The 20595-nt window shown below is 33.6% G+C and overlaps 1 protein-coding gene across 1 annotated transcript; it reads right to left on the minus strand.

The window, feature by feature from the left end:
- Positions 1 to 3805: 3805 nt before the first annotated feature.
- On the minus strand, positions 3806 to 20208 carry LOC134235698 (uncharacterized). The gene is made up of 3 exons (XM_062717848.1): positions 19850 to 20208; positions 15305 to 15530; positions 3806 to 4084 (listed from the first exon to the last, which is right to left on the minus strand). Exons 1-3 carry the CDS (start codon positions 20077 to 20079, stop codon positions 3947 to 3949), a joined length of 594 nt encoding a protein of 197 aa, XP_062573832.1. The 5' UTR covers positions 20080 to 20208; the 3' UTR covers positions 3806 to 3946.
- Between the last annotated feature and the right edge of the window lie 387 nt (positions 20209 to 20595).

The following is a 20595-nucleotide window of genomic DNA, read 5'->3' on the forward strand; positions in this document are numbered from 1 at the left end:
TACTTCTGTTAAATTGTTTCCTATATAAAGTTAAGAAGGTAAAATAGCTATCTTTGATAGTCCACGCATAGCAAAGCTATACCCCGGGGTATAGTATACACTTATCCACTGGATGTGAGTAGGATAGCTCTTTTATCAAACCCGCGACAGAGAACTATTCCCCGAGGGCTTGCCCGAGAGGAAAAGTTCCTGTCAAGGGTTTGATGAAAGAGCTATCCCACTCGCAACCAGTGGATAAGCGTTTCGTATAATATAATTTCTGAGGTTTAAATTTTGTTGAAGTAAGATAATTCTACAAGAATAATGGGAAATCCTGATGACGTCACAATGCTACTGAAGTCATTTTGACATCATCATTTAAAGATTTATCGCTGGAAATCAAAATTGGCGGCAACAATTGCATGAAAATATGCCGAGGGTGGATAGCAAAAACTATACCCCGGGGTATAGCTTCGCTATGTGTGAACTATAAAGGATAGCTATTTTACCTTCTGAACTTTATATAGGAAACATTTTAACAGAAGTATAATAATTTTTGCTATCCACCCTCGGAAAATTTTCATGCAATTTTTGCCTCCAATTTTGATTTCCAGCGACAAATCTATTGACTGATGATGTCATAATGACTTCAGTAGCATTGTGACGTCATCATGATGTCAGATTATTCTTGTAATATTATCTTACTTACAAAAATTCAACCTCAAAACTTGTAATTATACATCAGTATAATAAAACATTTATCCACTGGTTGTGAGTGGGATAGCTCTTTCATCAAACCCTTGACAGGAACTATTCCCCTCGGGCAAGCCCTCGGGGAATAGTTCCCTGTCGCGGGTTTGATAAAAGAGCTATCCCACTCACAACCATTGGATAAGTGTATAATATATTTCTATGGTAAACTTTGGTCAGCCAGTGTGACCCCGCCCAACCCCCGGGGTCATGATTTGAACAAATTTGAATCTACACTACTGATTCCACATGAGTTTCATCTTACCTGGCCCCGTGGTTCTTGAGAAGAAAATTCTTTAAATGCCATTAAATTTTCACTAATTCATAATTATCTCCCCTTGGAAGAGGGCGTGGCCCTTCAATTGAACAAACTTGAATCTCCTTCACCTAAGGATACACTGTGGCAAGTTCGGTTGAAACTGGCCTAGTGGTTCTTGAGAAGAAGATGAAAATGTGAAAAGTTTACAACGACGCCAACAACAACAACAACGACAACGACGACAGACAACGGACACATTTTGATCAGAAAAGCTCACTTGAGCCTTTGGCTCAGGTGAGCTAAAAAAGCCTGGACTTTAATTGGTCGTGGGGAATGGTTGTGTATAAAGTTGAAAAGTTGAAATTTTTTAAACTGTTGATTTTGGTAAAATCTTTTGATTTCAAATTGTCCAAAAGTTCCTTGGAATTTTTAAGTATCCACATCTACACCACATCTTGGATATATATGTATTGTTGCACAATACTCTTGAAGTTTCTCCTACAATACTGTTAATATCTTAGTGAGGAGTAAAGAAAGAGGTTTGGTTAAACATTTACTGGAACCCGCTATTTATCCGTTTTTGTAAAGATTCTTATGAAATTTCAGAATCCAACATATATACGGTATTCAAATTCATCTTGGTTCTTTGGGATATTAAAAATATACAAAACTAACATATGATTTTGAATTTCTTCCAAAGAAAGGGAACTGTAAGTTGGATTACCACTTGTAGAATTAAATCAAAGTTCTTCTAAAATACAATTTATATAATGAGCCTTACAAACGAAGACAATGTTGTTACCTGCTTTGTCAGCAGGGACCAGTACGTACTGATCATGTAATCTATCTAATTCTTTTTTCTCTTCTGGATGATTGAATACATGCAGAAGGACAGGTGGTTTTCATATTGCCCCTCAGTCCTTTGATACGAAATTTTAACATGGATCTGATACATTTAATCCATTCTGACAAAGTTTCATATATATATATATATATATATATATATATATATATATATATATATATATATATATATATATATATATATATATATATATATTCATATCATATCTACTGGCTTAATCTTCAACAGAATCCATAATATTTATGAAATTCTGACGCCAGTTGAAGGATCGGGGTTCCCTATATTTAGGACCTTTTAAAATAAGTGAACTAAGGTCCTCATTATTAACTATATTTACGTCACCTGTAATAACGTATCCAGCAGGACTATAGATATAGGGTGAAGAAGAAGAAATATTTAATTTTCTGTACGTTACTTTTTTTTTAATTTTCAATGTCTGACAAGCACCAGTAGTATGAAGAGTCTATGGCGGCATGTTACAGTTTTAACTTTTTAAAATGTTCTCCTTTACGATGTAGCCAATGTTCTATCATCTGTTCCCTGTCTGTCTTTGTCTCTCTGTATGTATGTCTGTCTGTCTTTGTCTTTCTGAGTTACGTGTATTAAATTAATTTTTAATATTTTGTTTTTCTACGCCACCACTCCTCCTACTTCTGGTCATTGTTAAATGTATAAATCCAGAGAACATAAAATATCTCCCTCTCTTTTTTCTTCTTTTTTTTCCTTTTTTTTTTTTTTGGTGGCATTTTCCCTTACTTCTTATGTTTCTGTGTTTACTTTCTGTCTCACTCCTAGGTTCAGTTTGTAAATTTTTCTTTGAAGACGATTTTTTTTTTATCCAAACATCAGTCGAAAATAATAACAATATTATATGTGGTGTAAATTGTTTGATACACTCCATGAATAAAATACAACGTGGAAACAATTGTTTAGACAAATTCTTTAGGAATGTTTATCTTAGAACCTCGTCAGTATTGCTATAAGAATAGCTTCGTCAATTTAGCAGCCCCGTCTGGCTGCAGACTTGTTTTAGGAAAGAATTCAATTAACAAAAACACAAATGTCACGGTTTCATTAATAAAGCCTAACGCACAAAATAAACCCATGAAGTCGGAAACTGTAGAAATAATTTATGTATTTTTAAAAGGTTACTTCTGTTTGACACAATATCCCAAGTTTTGTAGAATTAAAATATTCTTTTTCGCATATTGATATTATCTGTTTTATAAATTTTGAATTTATCGGGTGGCAGTAAACAACATTTAAAAATATCAATATGATGAATGTAACTAGCTTGCTAAATTGTCCACATAACACTAGATTCAGAATGTAACCGAATTTCACCATAAAACCTTCTGTAGTTACGCCAGCCGTCGCCTAGTGTAACGTGTTTAAAATTAGCATCTAAATCTGCTCTTCCTTTTCAACAGAATAATCAATCTGTAATTTCTTGTAAATAATGTGCGCGTTTGATGAATTTATGAGATGATTTAACAAACAAAGGAAATTAGACAGATTACGTCATTTTATCTAAGTGCAGTCTGAAGAAAACAGCCAGCGATTACAATTTACGTACTGTGTCGTTTTGCAGGTGTGAAGTTAATTTATATAAAGTGAGAATGCTTGATGTAAAACTCCTGTCTATAGCAGAGTGAACTGTACCCGCACCTACAGCTTTTTAATCTTAATTCTGGAGTAATGAAGATTAAACTATCTTCCATTAGTGCACCGTTTTAAACATAAACTCATCAACGTATGAAGGAAACACATTCTCGAAAAATGATAGATATTGGCGCTTATTTACAGGTTCCCTGACTGAGCGTTGCGCTATGTTTTACCATCAACCTGACCTTCGTTTGTCACGCCAATCCGTCATTAGGGTTTCATTTCTATACCTTGGTGTTCACAGGTTGACTTGCATGGAATCTTTGTCCGTGATATACAACAAATGACAGTGCTAATGATTTATTGAAATATATATTCTTCCAAACACTCTTTTCCGTGCAAAAACTATTTTTCTCTCACACATACAGATACATTGAACAATTTGAATGGTTAAATCAAGGGAAATAATTCACAGAACCTAAGAGAGATCACGTGGCCTGTAACATAGCGTTCTTCATTATATCTGTAATATACTCTAGAAAATTGTTCCAGGCCTGTTCCACTGCGGGCGTCCATTGATCACCGATCGCAGGTTTAATGGCGTGTATAAACTGTGGAGCTAGCAACTGCAAGTAAAAAGAAATACAGGTTTAACCAAGTGCACCTCTTGGTTAGAAATAAGGCATTTTTACTTTTTTCCTAACTTGTTCTTCTAAGTTGTACATCTGAAGTAAAAAAAGCAGCCTTAGTTTCCGAAAAAAAGATGTGTTTGTAAAACACTAACGCCCCCTATAAATGCTTTTTCGAAGGTTGACTTTTCTCAAATGCAAAAAAGTCAAACTCCAAGGTCAAAGTCAAAAGGTCAAATGTTGGTATCCTAAGGAAGACCTTATCACGTGAAATATACTTGAGAGGGTCCTTATCCTAACTGTTCAGAGTTATGTCCAAGTTTAAAAGGTCAAAATCATCTTCATCCATGGAAAGGCAAGTATTACAATGAATAAACATGTGGAGTATCTAAGCCCTAACACCAACTGCATGTGCAAAAGTTATGACCAAGGAAAAGTTTGGTAAATTCTTAGATAGAACTCCGATGCCAATGTCAAGAGGTCAAATATGTTGCTACCCAAAGAAAGTTCTTTTCATACGAAAAACACGTGAAATCTAAATCCAATCAGACGTTTTAGGCAGTGTTAAATCAGACAGACGGAGAGACCGGGCAAAAACTTTACAGCCTCGAATCTTCGTTTACGGGGGCAAAAAAAATATGTAAGAACATGAACACAATTTAAACAAAAAACAATTTAAAAGCATTGATAAGTTGTTTGAAATGTGATCACAACCAAAGGGAACCAGCATGTTGTTCTATACCGCCGCCATTGTGAACCGTAACTCTTTGTAGTTAATACTATGAACGGAGATTTAAGAAATGTCACTTAAAAAGTTTTTAAGGGTATTGCGACTATTCTTTAGTGATGATGCGATTACAGTCCCACATACATTGAAAAAAATAAAATATTTTAAGATATTGCAAAGTAATTAATAAAAATAATACATATCTATTGGTTCCGAAAATTTTCATCTAAACAGAACTGCATGTCAATGAATTAATCGATATCCGTGTGGTATTCTTTAAGTCTTCCCTTCCTAGAACTCACATCATGTAAGAGGGGTAATTAGCTAATCTGTCTATCTTAATCAGCGATAATAATCAGATCCCATTGCCTGTCCACATGTCATATTGATATCGTCGTCTTTCGTGTTATAATAGAATAGGCGATATTAATCGTTAATTTTAATGTTTTGGTGTTTTCCTTGAAAACTGAATATATTTAAGGTCACAGAAGGTTTTAATTAAATGTCAAATAGGCAATTGTCATAAAGGACCTTAATTCTATCATTCTACAGCATTTTATCATTTTTAAAATGCTGAAGGGAAATTTGACATTGATAAAGTGCAATGGTATTATATTGTATTACTTTGCAAAATCGGAGTTGTCAGTCAACAAAAGAATGCGTTTACTGAGAGTATCAGTAATCTTACGTAACAATCTAACTTGTGGCATCAGCAGTCAATGACATCTCAACATGACAGAATGAGACGATTGGCATGAGGAAGATTGCTGATCAACTTGAGGCTTTTAAATAAATAAATAGGTATTGATTTTCCTGATTTAAAATATTTGATTCAAATCTAAAAAAAAATATATAAAAAGAATGCACACATCTAAACTTTCATGTAGAATCCTGAATTTGACCCAAGATTAACCTAATGGGTGTCAGTGCTCATTCTGAAGGAAGCTACTTAACGATAAAAGCAATGCCTGACGAGTATCAGAAATTACCAACATCATTAAACTTCTAAGTACAGGATCAAATCTAAATTAACCCCTTAATACTAATGAGAGATGAAACATGCATCAATGAAGGAGAAACTTCAAGAGTACTGTGCAACAATAAATTCGAGAAGTGGTATAAATAAAATGCGAATACAATTCAGAATTCCAATGAACTTTTGGAAAATCTGAAATCACAAAATTTTACCAAAATTAACACAATAAAACTTACAACTTTTCAACTTTTCATATAACCATTCCTTACGATAAATGAAAGTTCAGGCTTTTTGATAGCATTGACAACAAAATTAATCTTTACTTAAATTTTCATTAGTCTTTGTAAAAATTATTATTAATGGAAACATTCTAATTGTACAAACAGTTACTCTGAAGTTAATATCGAACTCTTCCATCAATTCATTGAAATTCCAATGGGTATCAATTGCGCCCCGTTATTAGAAGACTTATGTTTTTATTCATATGAAGGAGAATTTGTTGAAAATCTTACACGTAAAAAGAAAAAAACACTTGCTGGTACCTTCAACTCGACATTTAGAAATATCGACAACGTATTGTCAATTAACAATGGTTATACCATTCTTATGTCGATACGATATACCCAGGTGAGCTTGGAATAAAAGATATCACAGAGTCTGACTCATTTGTTTCATATTTTGATACATGTATTTTACTAGGAAAAGACGTTAACGGTAATCTAACCAAGCTTTACGTTAAACGTTTTCAATCATCAACCTCCCTTACTTATGCAGCAATATACTTTCATCACCTGCATACTTGATTTATATCTCTCTGTTGATTTGATACACAAGAGCTTACTCTACGCATGAACAATTTCTAAAACGAGGTAAGTCAATGACAAACAAGTAGATGAAACCAAAATCAGTCTCATGTAAAGTTTTTATTTCGAAAGTTCTATGGTCAATACAAACGACCTTGTCAGCAAACACAAATTTTCATTGAGTCAAATCCTGACTGACGTTTTTATACTAATTCTTAGGCCATTATTTACAAATCTTCCCGATATATCCCGATCCTGACAAAGAAAAAAAACAGAACGGGTGTGACCTGTCAGCAGGGGAAACTCTCTCCTTCATGGTGTAACAATTGATGGGTTTGTGTATTGTGTATTCCAATTATGCAAGTTGGGCCTTGAGATCTGTGATTGGCTGAAGCTGATCATGTGACCTTAGCTGATCATGTGACTTAAACAAAGGTATATAAGCAAGCACAGCTAAGCTGCAGGGTTCTTTGAGTCCAAGCAACGGAGAGAAGAAGACCGATATAAGGTTAGTTGGGTGGATTGCCTAATATTGAGGCTTGCCACAATTATTTGACAATACTAGGTGGATTGCCTATCGGTAAAGGCTTGCCACAATAGATTTGTAGTATTGGTTTGTGACTTACCATTTAGAGGCCGACATAGAGGCAAGTCAACCCTCTGAGGCTTTTAAGATAGTGTAAGTCTCTGAAAGCAGTGGATGACTGTGCGTCCTGAATAAGGACAATTCAGTATCTTCTGTTGTCAGAGGCTGACCACTGGGAGATTGGACTTAGCGTCGTGACTGACACTACGAGTCTGAGTAAGGCAATATTGGTGTCGGTCCGGTGCCATTGTGTGAACCCGTAGTTTTTGTAAATATTAGGCCGACATTCAACTGTGATTTTCCCCTAAGTAAGGGAAGGGCCATATTTGTATAAATTTGCAGGCCAATCATTTTTTAAAGGAAGATTATTTGTTATTAATATCAATCTTTACCGAGATCCTGGAATCAACCAGGTACGACCCCTCAACACGTTACAATGGCATCTGATCCCATCTCTAATGTTTTAGATGACCGTGTTTGTTCTCCTTAAAAAATTGTATTGTTTAGTGGACTTTGAGATTGAATACTGTTTGGGTTTTTTCATGTATCTTATTACAAACAAAGAAACTTGCAAAATGTGAAATTGTTAGGCGATGAATAGCCTAACTGCGTATAAAGGAGAAAAAAATTATCAAAAATGCATTTAAAAAATCATTTAAAATCAACAAGATGTACCGTATCTGAAATGATTAAAAAGACATCGAGTGAAAAAAAAATAGTGAAATCGTCTACGGTATATTCCTATATATTTTTAACGAACAGTGCAGACCAAAACAACATTATTTTTTAATGCGGTGTTCACATGCAATGGCAATAAATTTAACTTATACCTGACATAAGCCATTTCAAACGATTTCAGATTTGTAATTTTGCTGTGGTAGGCTTAGATAATTACTCTTATAGGGAACACAATTTACTTTTCATGGTTATTAAGAATTCCCAAGCTACTGTTCCCGATTCTTTATTATTGATGGAATTTCTCAAAGGCAAGTTAAAATCACATGTCAAGAGATAAAAAAAAATATGCTGTAATCCTAAAAAAGGACCTGTCTCAATGAATAATTCTGTGGGAAAAAAAACCAATCACTCAAAAATTATGGTCAAGCTAATTTTTTTAAAGTGGGTGAAACTTCAAAGTCAAGTTTTAGGGTCAAAATCACTACTTCCAAGGAGAAAACCTTGTAATAAGAGTTACATATGTGAAATATGAAAGCTCTCGCACCACGTATGCCATAGGGCTAAAATTAAACTTTTTCAAAAAAGGTCAAGCTCTGAAGTCATGGTCAAGAAATCAAAATTGATGGCATCCAAGGGCAGGTCTTATCATAGGGTATACACATGTGTTAAACGATAGCCCTAATACTAATGTCTTCCCACAAATTTTTATTAAAATGGAAAATTTAAATAGTCATAACACCAAATTTTCCATTTTAATAAAAAAAATTGTGGGAAGACACTGCTGTTGAAACGTTATGACCGAGTTTTAAGTTTTTTGAAAATAAAAGTAGATCACATCCTAAAGTCAAAACCAAAAGGTAAAAATATTTAAACCCATGGAGAGACCTTGTCACAATGAAAACACAAGTTTGGTACGAAATACCTGGCAATAATCTTTCAGAAGTTAATGCAAATGGCAAAGATTAGTTTTTTTTTTTGTTTTTTTTTTTGCAAAAGTTGGCCAATCTCCAAAGTCAATGTAAAGTGATCAAATATATTTGTACCCAAAGAAAGGTCTATTGTGGAATATGTATGGCACGCCAAATTCACAAAAATGAGATAATCATAGTTTCACAATCGATAAACTAGGTTTATCGGTTGTAAACTATAGTTTACAAATTGTAAACTATAGTTAACAACGTTAATCTATATTTCACATCTGTAAACCATAGTTAACGCGATAATCTATGTTTCACAACCGTAAACTATGCTTAACACCGAAAACAATCATTTGCGATTGCAAAACATAGATTATCTGATAAATACAGTTTCACGATTTGTAAACTATAGTTTACAAACTGTTAACTATAGTTAACGATCTGATAAATATAGTTTCACAATTTGTGAAACTATGATTAACAACTCTTAACTATAGTTTACGATTGTAAACTATAGTTTACAAACGTGAATCTATGTTTATCAACAAAATATATTGTTAACGCTTTATTACAGACAGAAAAACTTAAATTAACATTCGTAAACTATAGTTAACAACCGTTAAATATAGTTTTACAGATGAAAACTATACTTAACGAATCGTTAACTATAGTTTACGGTTTGTAAACTATAGTTTACAGTTGATAAACCTAGTTTATCAATTGTAAAACTATGATTATCTCATTTTTGTGAATTTGGCGTGCCATAAATATGAAAGCCATAGCTCTCGCCAATTAAAATTTAAGAGTAAGGTCAAGTTTTTGTGGACAGACAGAAGGACAGGTGAAATAATATATAACCCAAATTTTCGATTATAGAAGCATAAAAAATGTTCAAACTTAATAATTCTTTCAAGAGTGGGGCGAATGGGCTGAGGATTCAACTTCCTTTCAAAACCAAAGAAAGTTTATTAATACAATACCAGCCCAGACGTGTGAAATACTGATGCACCCTTATGGCAGTCCATTGTTTTAATTAAATCTTTTCAAATGCCATTCAAAGTCGAGAGATAAATCATAATTTATGGTATCCAAAGATAGTACTGTCACCAAATAAACATCCGTGGAATAAGAAAGCACTAGCACCATCCGTTTACATGTCATTGTCAAGGTTAAAGTGCGTCAACATCGAAAACCAAAGTAAACATTAATAGTCTTAAGTAATACATATGTGAAATATATATATATAACAGATCTTGTACTAACTGTTCAAAAGGTATCGTGATGGTAATTTTTTTTTCAAAAGAGCCAAAGGATGGCTTTGTCACATCTGTGAAATATGAAAGCCTTTGTACTATCTTCTCAATAGTAATGATTCAGTTTTTTTTTTTGCAGCAAACTCCAATGTCTAGGTCAAAGGATCAGAAGTATCTACAACCAAGGAAAGGTCTCAAAGAATTAGCCTTGAACTTTTATTCGTTTACAGATATATTAATAATTACGATATGAAAGACACAGGCAGATCAATGCTTATGTTAATAGCATATTCTTGGTATTTACAAAGAATTATTCGCTGAAAAATTTATGCACAGTCTTTAAATTTTACTCCGGATGAGCTTCCATGTACCGGCCATTATTTATCAACCTCTGTACAGCTGACATGACGTGTGAGATTCTTCGATTAAAAATCTCTATTGTCTTCGAGCTTCTGATGAATATACGTTCATTTAAAAGAAAGAAGCGTTCGGGTCTCATCAAAAATTTAAAAGGAGGCTTGATAACCACAGGAATATTAATGATAATAAAGAGGAAGAATGTCACATCAGGGTTTAAGTGTTTGCGGATGATTCGTTTCCAAGAACCTGAATCTTAGTCTTGAACGTTCTCAACCAATGCAATCCCTTACACGATAACTCAAAAACTTAAAAATTTAATTGAAGACTTACAGTTCCGCACCCCCCCCCCCCAAAAAAAAAAACCAAAATAGAACATGCTCGGTAGGACACAATAACATTTTCTTAGATGTAAAAACCGCGGACAGACAAGGATGCGTGATGTATACTCCTTGTCATGATAGGTTAAACGGAAAATCCGTAGAAGTTTCAGTGTATGAATAAAAACTAACAACTAGTGTAAAAACGTCAGTAACATTTGACCTAATGATTATATTGTATTTGCTGATAAGGTCATTGAATCGACCGTAGAGAACTTGCAAAATGACTCCGAGCGAGACTGTTGTTAGCCATGTTTCATCAACTTGTTGGTCAATACTTGCCTTGTTTTAAAATTTATCATACCTAGAGAATGTTTTTGCGTATAGATTCAACTGGGGACATAAACCCCAAATGCAGGTGATAAGGGTATATTGCTGCATAAATTATGGATGGTGACGATAGAAAAGTTAAAGTCATCACGTTTGTTTTAAGGTTACCATTAACTTTCTTTTCTAATATATATAATATCCAAATATAAACAGACGTATTAAGCACTATGTTTAAAGTGAGGGATAGTCGTTTAAAGTGTAGAAAAGTTGTACGTTTTGATATTATTGATTATGGAAAAAATTATGATTTGAAATTTTCCAATAATACCAAGGAGTTTTTAAAGTTTCCGCGTCTTATTTACACGACTTCTCAAATGTAATATAGTGCAGTACTCCAAAAGTTTCTCCTTCACTACTGTAAATATTTTATAGTAAAGAGAAATATGAGAGGATTGTTAGAACATTCACTGGAACCCGCTATGTAAGGATTATTGTCCAGTTTTAGAATCCAGTTATTCATAACATTTATTAAATTATTAGGTCAGTTGATAAATCGGGTACGTTTCCTAAATTTTGACCCTTTTATAAAAAAGTGATTAAAGATCATCATCATTAACTATATTAACGTCACCAGTTATGACGTGTCCACTAGGGCTCAAGTTGTAGGGAGAAGAAGAACATGAACAGGCTGGAGGATTATGTTTTAGATGTTCGATATCAAGGCTCTGTAGAGTTTTTTTTGTAATTAAAAAGTTTGGTCGCGATATTGACGATGCATACTACTTTGTTAGAAATACAAGGTCTGGATTTTTAAAAAAGTAAAAAAAAAAGATTATCTAAACATCTAAACTTATAATTTATTGGTCCTTATAAAATTATATCTATATTAAAAAAATGTCATTTACTAGTTCAAAATTGTCTCTAGATTAAGATGGATAGGTGCAGCCCCCCTGACAATATATATTTCAAACACACAATGTAAGCGTTAACCATCATGATAATATGTTAAGATTTGATTTAGCGCTTTTTGAATGTGTGTTACATAAACCTTTATACACAAAACATTTAGCGATGTACTTGATTTAGCGGAGGCTGCTTTCCGCGAAACTCGCTAAAAAGAATACACAGCCAAATGTAATTACGTTTACAGTAATATGTTCAAGTACTGAAATACTCAAGTATTCAAGATCGAAAATCCATAAAACAATAAATCAATTGAGTGTATAAATGGTGAACTAATAATTAGTATGAAAAACATCAGTTAGCATTTGACTCAATGATAAATAGTATTTGCTGATATATCGTATCGACATAAGAATGGAAATTACCATTGTTAATTGACAATACGTCTTCGATATATCTAAATGTGGAGTTGAAGGCCACAGCAAGTGTTTCTTCTTTTCACGTATAAGATTTTGGACAAATTCTGCTTTTGTGTAAATAACGGACTAACAATTTGTATGAAAAACGTCAGTATGCATTTGACTCAATGATAAGTTGTATTTGCTGGCAAGATCATTGTATCGACCATAGAACTTACGAAATGAATACTTTAAACGAGACTACTGACATTCTTGTTTCATCAACTTGTTTATTCAATAATTTACCTCGTCTTAGAAATTGTTCATACGTAGAGCATGCTCTTGCGTATCGACTCAATTGAGATATATAAACTCCGTAAGCAGTTGATGAAGGTATTTTGCTGCATAAGTAAGGGAAGTTGACGATAAAAAAGTCATCACGTTTATTATAGAGCTTGGTTGTTAGATTACCATTAACGTGTTTTTCAAGTAAAATATCCAAATATGAAACAGGTGTGCCAGACTCTATGGTATCTTCTCAAGCTTACCAGGATGTATCGTAACTCCCCCCCCCCCCCAATCTCTCAAAATTGGATTTTGGGTATTTTTTGACACGGTTTTTTTTCAGGTAGGTTGTCAACTGTTTTCTTTAGTAACCCCTATTGCCACTTAAAAAATGATACTAGCTGCCATTGTCTATAGAATTACTTTTAAGGACAGACGAGACGTTCCTTAATAATAGATAAATTTTTTTTAGAGTTTGTCATTGAAGTCTTGCTACTTAAACATGTTTACTCACAAAAAATTACTACCAGGCATTTCTGCAAGCCTTATATAATCCTTTGAAAAATAATTTTCCAATTTCAAATGTTTGAGTGTTTGGATTTTTTAAAAATGGTTAGAAACTGGTTTAGAAATCAGAATGTTATTAAAATTTTGAATATTTTTCATACATTACAAAGATATACAAAACAGATTTTGAGGAACGTCTCGTCTGACCTTAATTTTAATAGATCTAAGAACGTATTTATACTGTTAATGCAAAAATCAAAGCAGAACTGTCTATAAAGATCTAGTATACAAAGTACTTCTCACAAGCTCTAGTAAATCTACACAATCTGGCGTATCAAACATTTTCTGAATATGCTGAACTTAGAATGCCATTATATTTCTAAGATATCTGACAGTTTGACGGTTTCCGACACAAGCATCATGTATATATCCATCGGTATTTTATATCAAAATTCGAACTCTATGGCCCACTTGGACTGCTAATCCTATCAGATGTGAATTATTGTCAATAAGGATGGCGTTAGCCGTAAAATGTTTGATAATTAGCATGAGAATCGGGCTTGTTGTAATGATATTTTATACAGAATGAGAAACATTGACGGTCAAAACGGTACATTATGTTAGAGAGAGAGAGAGAGAGAGAGAGAGAGAGAGAGAGAGAGAGAGAGAGAGAGAGAGAGAGAGAGAGAGAGAGAGAGAGAGAGAGAGAACACTTAATTTCGTGGGGATTTAATTTTTGTTGTTTTCGAGGTATGCGCTACCCTCAAATTCATGACAACAACAAAATGTCAAATTTCATAGTACTCTACACTTCTCTAACCTCAAAATCAAATCCACATTAACCAATATTTCTTACTTAAACTTCGAAATTTGACCTCTTGAAAATACGTGATTTTAAAGTACTGGTAAGGTTAGCTTCACATCGAATTCATTTGTACACAGATTACAGATATGTATTTTTACAAAACATTCAGTATATATCATATTCTTAATTATGTATTGTTATACTGTTAAACAAATCTCTTACAAAAAAAATTTCCGACGTTCTGAGCGGTCAAAAAAATCAATGTTGGACCATTGAGAGGAAATATACTGGACAAATCAAAAAGATATTGGGCCGCTATGACGTCAGTTTTCACGTCACACTGGAGGCCAGAGCAACTACTTTCTTGTGTCTGACAAAAAGTATGTTACCCTCTGACACAATCAGTAGCATTTAGATTCCATTTTTATATATGGAGATAACGAACAGTATTCAAAATCAAAAGTCCATAAAACAATACAACATAGGAGCAGAGCAAGCACGGGGCTCCAAAACATTAATGGTGGGATCAGATGCCATGGAGGAGTGAGCATCCCCTACCGACCGGTCTCACCCGCCGTGTGCTCCTTGTCATGATCGGAAATAACGGGACAATCCATCGTCAATTCAGTGTATAAATAATGGACTAACAATAACTATGGAAAAAGTCGGTCAGCATTTGACTCAATGATAAATTGTATATGCTGACAAGGTCATTGTATCGACCATAAAACTTATGCAATGATGACTATAAACGAGACAGCTGAAATTTTTTGTTTCATCAACTTGTTTGTCAATAACTTACCTCGTTTAAGAAATTGTTCACACAAAGAGCATAATCTTGCGTATCGAATCAACTGAGATATATAAACCCCGTCTACAGGTAATGAAGGTATATTGATACATAAGTAAGGGAAGTTGACGATAGAAAAGTTAAAGTCATCACGATTATCATAGAGCTTGGTTGTTAGATTACCATTGACGTATTTTTCAAGTTATATATCCAAATATGAAACAGATGTGTCAGACTCTGTGGTATTTTTTTTTTATCTTAAGCTCATCAGGATATATCGTACCGGCATAGGAATGGAAATTACTTTTGTTAATCGACAGTGCGTCGTTGATATATCTAAATGTCGAACTGAAGGCAACAGCAAGTGTTTTTTTCTTTTTTTCTTTATAAGATATTGCACAAATTCTGCTTCATATGAATACAAAAATATCTCTGCTATAACGGGGGGCAATTGTTAACCATGAGAATTCCAATAGATTGTTGGAAGACCTGGTCTCAAAAAACATCATAGATATTGTCAATCAGAAACGCAAGCATCTATTAGATGCCAATAACTTCTAAAAACTCGAAACTTGTACGTACGTCAAAATATTCTACTTTGGTGTCAAACATGATGTGTTTCTCCCCCAGAGCCTCCAACATGGAGGTCAATTTTTCAGGTTTGTCCAGGCGGGTGATGCATTTTTCAATAGTCCCCATGACTCGGAGTCCGTGTTCCCGTAGCCCCACATTGTGGCGGAGTTCTTCTGAGCTCAGTCCCCGGAGGGGCACAAATAAATCTTGAACATCAGGGAACTTCTCAAACAACCTGAAAGGTAAAAAAATGTAAAATCTTGTACCTGTACAAAAAAAGTCGAAAAATCTGATTCATTACCATCGATAAGTTTTCAGTAGTAAATTTGAAACTTAAAATTTACAACGTATTATAAGTAATCATGTCCATGTTGTTCTCGAGAAGATTCGAGAAGATTTAAATAAAAGTTTGCACATGTTCTTTTCATACTCACTTGAAAATGCTTACATATAGGTATAATTGATCATTGCTTTGAAAATTAAAAACAATTTTCTTCAATTTTCCCCTTTTGTGGCCCTACTATATCCCTCGCGGATATGTTTATTTGAATATTTCAAATCTACACTTACGTCATGACCTGCAAATGATATTAAATATCTTTTTCAATATTGAGGAGGATGCTCAGGATATGATTAATTTTTAAAACAGGACAGGCTACTGAAAGATGAATTAATATTACAGGAATTTTAACAAATTTGTTAAGATTCGGTATTTCGTAAATTCTTTGGTCGTTTTAATGAACTTGATAGCAGATATAACTAACCATTGGGTCAAATTTAGTTGACTGGTTTCATACTAATTGTTACGTTTTTGTTTTTATACTGAATTTGACTACGAAATGTCAATAGCCTTTCTGATCAATGTAAAGGGCTCAAAGCGTCAAGGCGTATGCGACCGGTCACATGGGATGCTTACTCCTCCAAGGCACCTGATCCCTCGAATTCTAGTGGTCCTTTTTTTAAATGTATGCCATTTTCACATATTTGCTTTACTTTTTTTTTTTAGATCAATCATTTTACGGGTGAATAGACAGACTGACATATGCTCATAGTCAGGTGGTCTAAAAACAATACCGACAAACTTTCAGCAGCAAGCTTAATATGGGTATGTATACGTATGTAACAGGAATTGAATTTTATGAATTGTTTGATCTTAGATCAAGGTAATTCATTCTCTTCAGGTAAGTCATATCCTGGTGAATGATAACAGAGCACACCCGGGCTATCATTTTGAACAAAAAAAATTATACAGACTTTATCACAGATTGTCTGCATCCGCCTCAAGCGTGCAACAATACACGTAAACCGGTGCATCTCGCTGGAATATTCTAATTAACAGTACGAATTCACTGGAGTCAAACTAAACTCAAAACTTAGCACTTTATGATATAAACAATTGAGTACGAGTAGGTTGATATTTATAAGGTTTCACAAGAAGTATTTTGTTATTTATACTGTCTAGCGCGAGTAAATAACATGACTTGGATGCAAAGACGGTATTTTTCATACCCTGATTGCTGTGTTGATTGATGCCAATTCTCATCTGATCATTAAAAACTGTTAAAAGCTTCATTAACTGTAATATTTACAAATTGATTTGTAGGAATGAAACCAGAATAAATTTTCCATTACAGTGAGAGCGATTTTCATTTCAATATAAGACGAAAACACGCATAAAAATACCCGTCTCTACTTAAATCCTCCCTTGAACCCCCCCCCCCTTCCCAAGTTAATAATCTCCATGTTAGCCAAAATTTCCAATGCTTTTAGAAATACTATGAAAATTATAGATATAATAAAACATATGAAGATAACATACAGTATTCAAACTCAAAAGTCCAATAAAACAACACAAATCAGGAGCAGAGAAAACAAGGACCTATAACATCAATAAAAGAGGGATCAGGTGCCATGAAAGAGTAAGCATCCCCTGTCGACCGGTCAAACCTGCTGTCATTTTGTCATGACCTGGCGAACGGAAACCCGTCGTCAATTTTGTGTAAAGTAATGAACCAATAATTTGTATGAAATTTTTTTGAAAAAACAGTAAACATTCGACTTAATGATTTCTGATAATGAAATTTTTTTTACTTGCTGACAAGGTCATTGCATCGACAGTAAAATTTGCGAGTGTTTGACTTTAAACGAGACTGTTGCTATCCTTGTTTCAGAAATTTTTCAAATCAAAAGCTTGCTTTGTATTAGAAATTCTTTGTATACTGAGAATGCTCTTGCGTATTCATAGAAGTAATGGAGAGATTTAAAGGCATCATGTAGGTTATAATGGTATATTGATACATAAAAAGGGAGGTTGACGATGGAAAAGTTGAAGTCTTCACGCTTATTATACAGTCACTTTGTTTAATAACCGTCCCTTGATAAACGTCTTTTGTAAAAAGTAAAATATCAAAATACGAAATGGATACATCAGAATCCGTTATCTTTTATTCTGAGTTCCAAAGGATATATCAAGTTAACCTTGGAATGACTTTTGAACATTGTTTAGTGATAAAATATCGTTGATATATTTAATTGTTGAATTGGAGGCCACAGCAAGAGACTTTTTTTCTCTCATGTAGAAGTTTTTTAAAAAAATAATTCTGCTTCATATAGATAAAAAAATGTACTCTATAAAAAGGGAGAAATAAGTATCAATGCGAAGTCTAACAGATTGTTTGAAAAAGATTTCTAAAACACTACATATATATTGCATGGAAATTCAAATAAATTTTATACTGTAAAAATATCTTTTCATTTACATTTTCCATATAGAAATGAGAAATAAAGAAATAATTATATTGATTTTTTTTTCTGCAATTAATAGACGATTATATATACAACTACCAATTTTAAAAACAAATAGATTGGTACTTTAAAGTATTTAAAACTTGCTAAACATTCTCAGTTTTCTTACATTCTGGTTCTATTTTACAGATATGTCTGAAACTGTGGTTGTCTCATCAAAACAAATTTTCAGAAAAAAATTCCACGAACTTTTGGATCAACTGTCGTAATCATATCTTCCATTATATACACAAAGGGCCGATTCTCGGGTCTCTCGTTACAGTTCTTTAATTAAAAAGAAATGATAGGCTTCACGTGAACTTCTATATTTTCTGGTTTGCTCGGTGTCCTGTAGATCAGTGCCTTCCGAGTGGGAGAAGACTAATTACTCATAATACACCGAGATGATGTTTAGTACTGTACCAGATCACGTGACGTGACCCATGATATCTGATCCAAACGTATCTGATTTAAGTTTTTGTCCCATTGGCTTTCAACATACTGATTAACTTATTCCATTCCCGCCATAAATAGTAGAGGTTCGCATACTACAAATTATCAGTAATAGGCAGATATTCGTATGGATCTTATTTTGTAATTCCCAATATATTGCAAGGATATTAATCATTTTTTGTTTTAAATTTGATGTTCTCAGTCCCTGAATGCGCGGAATTTGTTCCCCAGTTAAATCTCTATTGATCGACCCAGCTGTAGTAACATCATTATCTTTGTTCGAAACAATAATCCCCTTTGATTTCTTTGCAATTATATTTATTTTTATTAAGAACAGGTTTCTCGAAAAATTTCTGTTTTCATTTTACTGCAGAACTGAATTGAAACAATTTTTGCTAATTCGCACCCTGCATCATTATATGTCAATTAAGTTTTTCCGATTTGTAAATTAATTAAATGTTGAACGATTATGTCACCAATTATGTAAGCACTTTTAGAGAGATTGTGTATTCCTATTGCTCAAGCTACGCAGAATTTTAATCGTGAATTAGGTCTTGAAGTTATCATGGTTTAACATTTACCTAATTACTTAACTTTAAGAAGCATTGGAATGATCGCCGAGTTTAATTTATAATCTCCTTGATTGATGTAGAAATAGCATGTGATTGCGAGCATCTGTGTTGTATAAAAACGCGGATCTGAATCAACACTGTCAGGATGTTGGGTTTGATCTCCAGAAAAAAAACATTGCTAACTGAACTATGTACACAAGGAATTGTGAGTATTAAGTGATTTCCAAACAGTTCCTGCCTCTACAGAGAAATTAACAGTACTGACTGTTACCTCTTATCTGCTGAAAACACACATTCCTATCCGTTATTTATTACTGAGCGATCTTATATAGTAGAAAGTAATGCTAATGAATAACAAAGATTTCCACTGCAAAGAGACGATAAATAATGTAATCCTAGTTCTGTCATGTCAATAAATGATGCTAGAACTTGTGAAAGTAGAGAGAAAATGCATGTCCGAAAAACTTTACCATCGGAAACCTTATTACAGTGGCTTTTTGTTTTAAAGTCGCTTAAAATTTATAGTCTCTACTCTTTTATCTGAATTTTTTCACAGAAAAGTAGATAATAAATGTAAAAGAACTTAAGAAAAACAAATAACAATAAACTTTAGAATAATTCCACCAACGTATTGAAGTAGAAATAATTTTCTATTATTTCTTTTTGTGATACATTGTATTAATGCTATAAGACGTATGTCTTTTGCAATAAAGAAATTGAAATTGAAATAACAATGATAGCAAACCTGAGAAAAGTGATGACTCCGACTTTGGAGATATCCTCCCGGACTACCTCCCACGTGGACTTGACAAGCTGTTTCTGATCCTCCGTAAACTCCGCTTTACTCATTCCGTTAACAGTGTCCTTCAGCTCGATTTCCATCGTGTCGTTTTTCCGGGAATCGATGGGAGGTTTTTCGCGGGAAAGCAAACAGCCCATAGTAAATGTCTGTTCATTATAATGAAGACTAATCATAAAAGAGTAATTAGGTATCTCCTCCCTATGTCCTTTGATCACGTTCTTATACTTTTTTGCGCTTATTTATTCAAGGACACATACGGTAAAAAGACTGGTCAGTGTTCGCGAGGTACTTGGCGTGCACTGTTCCTCGGCGAAGAACCGACTTGAGCGCCTAACAATCTGATATCGTTATATCGGGAGGGAAAAAAACGTTTTATTGTGAGTGTGATAATAGACAATTTTCCAATAACAGGCGTATTTGACTGTAAAACTATTTATAGTTAATATTAAAATACAGCCAGAATGAGCATAATTGAAGTAGTGTGGGGGCTGGAGAGGGTGTTCCTATCATATACAAGAAACGAAACACTCGGAAGGCTCCTAGGACTTGAGTACATCTACCTATATTATTTAATTATAAAGACGTCATTGATCCTCAGATTTAGACGATTGTACAAATGTTCTTTACATCATTTGATCTGGCACAAATGTCCGATACATAAAGATGATATATGGGACATCGCATTAATA

The sequence above is a fragment of the Saccostrea cucullata genome, unplaced genomic scaffold (genome assembly GCF_032062105.1).
Source record: "Saccostrea cucullata isolate Sc308-1 unplaced genomic scaffold, CSIRO_AGI_Scuc_v1 ctg192, whole genome shotgun sequence".
Lineage (NCBI taxonomy): Eukaryota > Metazoa > Mollusca > Bivalvia > Ostreida > Ostreidae > Saccostrea > Saccostrea cuccullata.